The sequence below is a fragment of the Trichechus manatus genome, unplaced genomic scaffold (assembly GCF_000243295.1).
Source record: "Trichechus manatus latirostris isolate Lorelei unplaced genomic scaffold, TriManLat1.0 scaffold00089, whole genome shotgun sequence".
NCBI classification, from domain to species: domain Eukaryota; kingdom Metazoa; phylum Chordata; class Mammalia; order Sirenia; family Trichechidae; genus Trichechus; species Trichechus manatus.
In genome coordinates this window covers 411,273-413,398 of record NW_004444025.1, presented here as the reverse complement: position 1 = coordinate 413,398, position 2,126 = coordinate 411,273, and the positions used below count along the sequence as shown (strand labels likewise).

The following is a 2,126-nucleotide window of genomic DNA, read 5'->3' as shown; positions in this document are numbered from 1 at the left end:
GGTTAATATGTTGTGGGGTTGTTAACCAATGTCATAAAACAACATGTGTACTACTGTTTCATGAGAAACTATTGGTTCTTTAAGCCTTCACCTGAAGTACAATAAAATATAAAAAATAAAAATAAATAAATAAATAAAACCACCACCACCACCACAACAAAAAATCGCCCCTCAATATGAAAGAACAGGGAACCCTTGGTTGGGCAAACAGTTAAAGCTCTCAGCTGCTAACTAAAAGGCTGGAGAGCTGAGTCCACCCAGAAGGGGCTTTGAAGAAGGCCTGGCAATCTACTTCTGAAAAATCAGCCATTGAAAACCCTAGGAAGCACAGTTCTACTCTGACACTCATGGGGTTGTCATGAGTCAGAGTCGACTCGACGGCAGCTGGTAACTTATACAAAAGAATAGACTTTATATATATGATAACATATTTAAAATCATGGGCTCTGAAAATCCTAAACTTGAAACCCAGGTCTGCCTTTTCCTAGCTGTAAAATCCCAAACATTTTTTACAAGCCTGAGTTTAGCCATTCCTAAAATGTGAAAAATAAATGCACTTATTTTCAGGTTAGTAGCAACTAAAACAGTCCAGTTTCTGGCATTACTAGCACATACCATTTCCACCTTCTGGCCTAAAACACTCTGGCATTATCTCTGCCTCTCCCTTTTCTTTTATCCGTAAATCCAATCTGTCACCCAGGTCAGCTGGTTGTTTATTTGAAACAACCCTTGGATTTACCCTAACTTTTACTGATTTCCTTTCTTTGAACTAATAAAAGCTTGACACACTTGGCTGCTAACCAAAATGTTGGAGGCTCAGTCCAACCAGAGACACCTTGGAAGAAAGGCCTGGAGATCTACTTCCAAAAAACCAGCCACTGAACACAGTTCTACTCTGACACACGTGGAATCACCATGAGTTGGAATCAACTGGTGGTGTTCTACTGGCATTGATTTCCGAGTATTTCATGAGCTCTCCTGCTTTGTAAGATTGTGTGTAGCCTCCATAGTCATAACTTTGAACAAGTACTTGTTGATATTCAATAATTAGTAGCAAGACTAGTGATTGCAATCAGAGGTTGATCTTTACTTATACAACTAAAGCTATTCAACTTACCTGCTTTCTTTGATTTTATGTCTTGCCAATGTTCTCTGAAGTGCAAGGTTCAGCCGTTCAAACTGGAATTGAAAAGAAAAATTTGAAACCCTCCCTTTAAATAATAATTCATTTGAAGATACAGACTTTAAAAATAAGTCCTAAAACTTTCTTATGAAGAAGCAGAAACGTTATTTCCTTTAATGGTAAGTACAATGAATTTACACGTTGGAACTGGTATTGATTTTCTGCGGGTTTTTCGAACTCAAGACTAATTTGAGTTCGGATGTGTACTGTGGCCCACAGCTTTTCCTGTGGTGGGTGGTCTCACTGACAGCCACAAAACAGAGACAAGCTGAGTTGGAATCCAAACAGAACACTCTAGTTTGGTAATGAATGCCATGTCTTCTATGAAGGAATCCACGGACATCACTTCCTCTGAGTCAGGAAATCCCCTTGGATGTGCTGCCAATACGTCAATCTCAGCATGGCTCAAGCCAAGCAAACACTGTGCCTTTCACAAACTCTACACCCAGCCACCCAGTGACTCTCCATCCTTAAATGCACGTTCATATTGACGCTTCACATATCATTTCCATCTTCTGCTCTAGAAAACTCTGACGTTATCCGTCTCTCCTTTTTCTTCCCTTAAATCCAATCTGTCACCACAGTCCATTGATTGCTCAACAGGAGCCTTGGATTTACCCTAACTTGCACTGATTTCCTTTCTTTGAACTAATAATCCTCATCAAATAGTCAGAGTTTCGCTCACTTTTATTGATGTCTGAGTATTTCACGTGTTTTTCTCTTTATTAACTATCCATTGATCTCTTTTAATGGCTCATTGTCTCTAACTGATAAGTGATAAGAAGCGCTGACATTTCAATTTCATTTCATAAAAATCATACGTGTCTATATGTGCCACTGATTCTTTCTGTAGTTTCTCCAGAGGAAAGTGAAAAATTTTATGGCTATTTTCCAAATTGGGAAATTCCTTTTTCTGTAAGAGCTATTTATATCTCCTTTAGAA

At 38.7% G+C, this 2,126-nt stretch overlaps 1 protein-coding gene across 2 annotated transcripts in view; it reads right to left on the bottom strand.

Moving 5' to 3' along the window:
- The window catches only part of GUCY1A1 (guanylate cyclase 1 soluble subunit alpha 1), a 52,150-nt gene that overhangs the window by 44,530 nt on the left and 5,494 nt on the right, over positions 1 to 2,126 (bottom strand). For both annotated transcript variants that reach the window (XM_004382031.2, XM_023736600.1), the window contains exon 2: positions 1,118 to 1,179. In XM_004382031.2, coding sequence (XP_004382088.1) covers positions 1,118 to 1,179 — 62 coding nt within the window. The remainder of the gene's footprint in view (positions 1 to 1,117; positions 1,180 to 2,126) is intronic.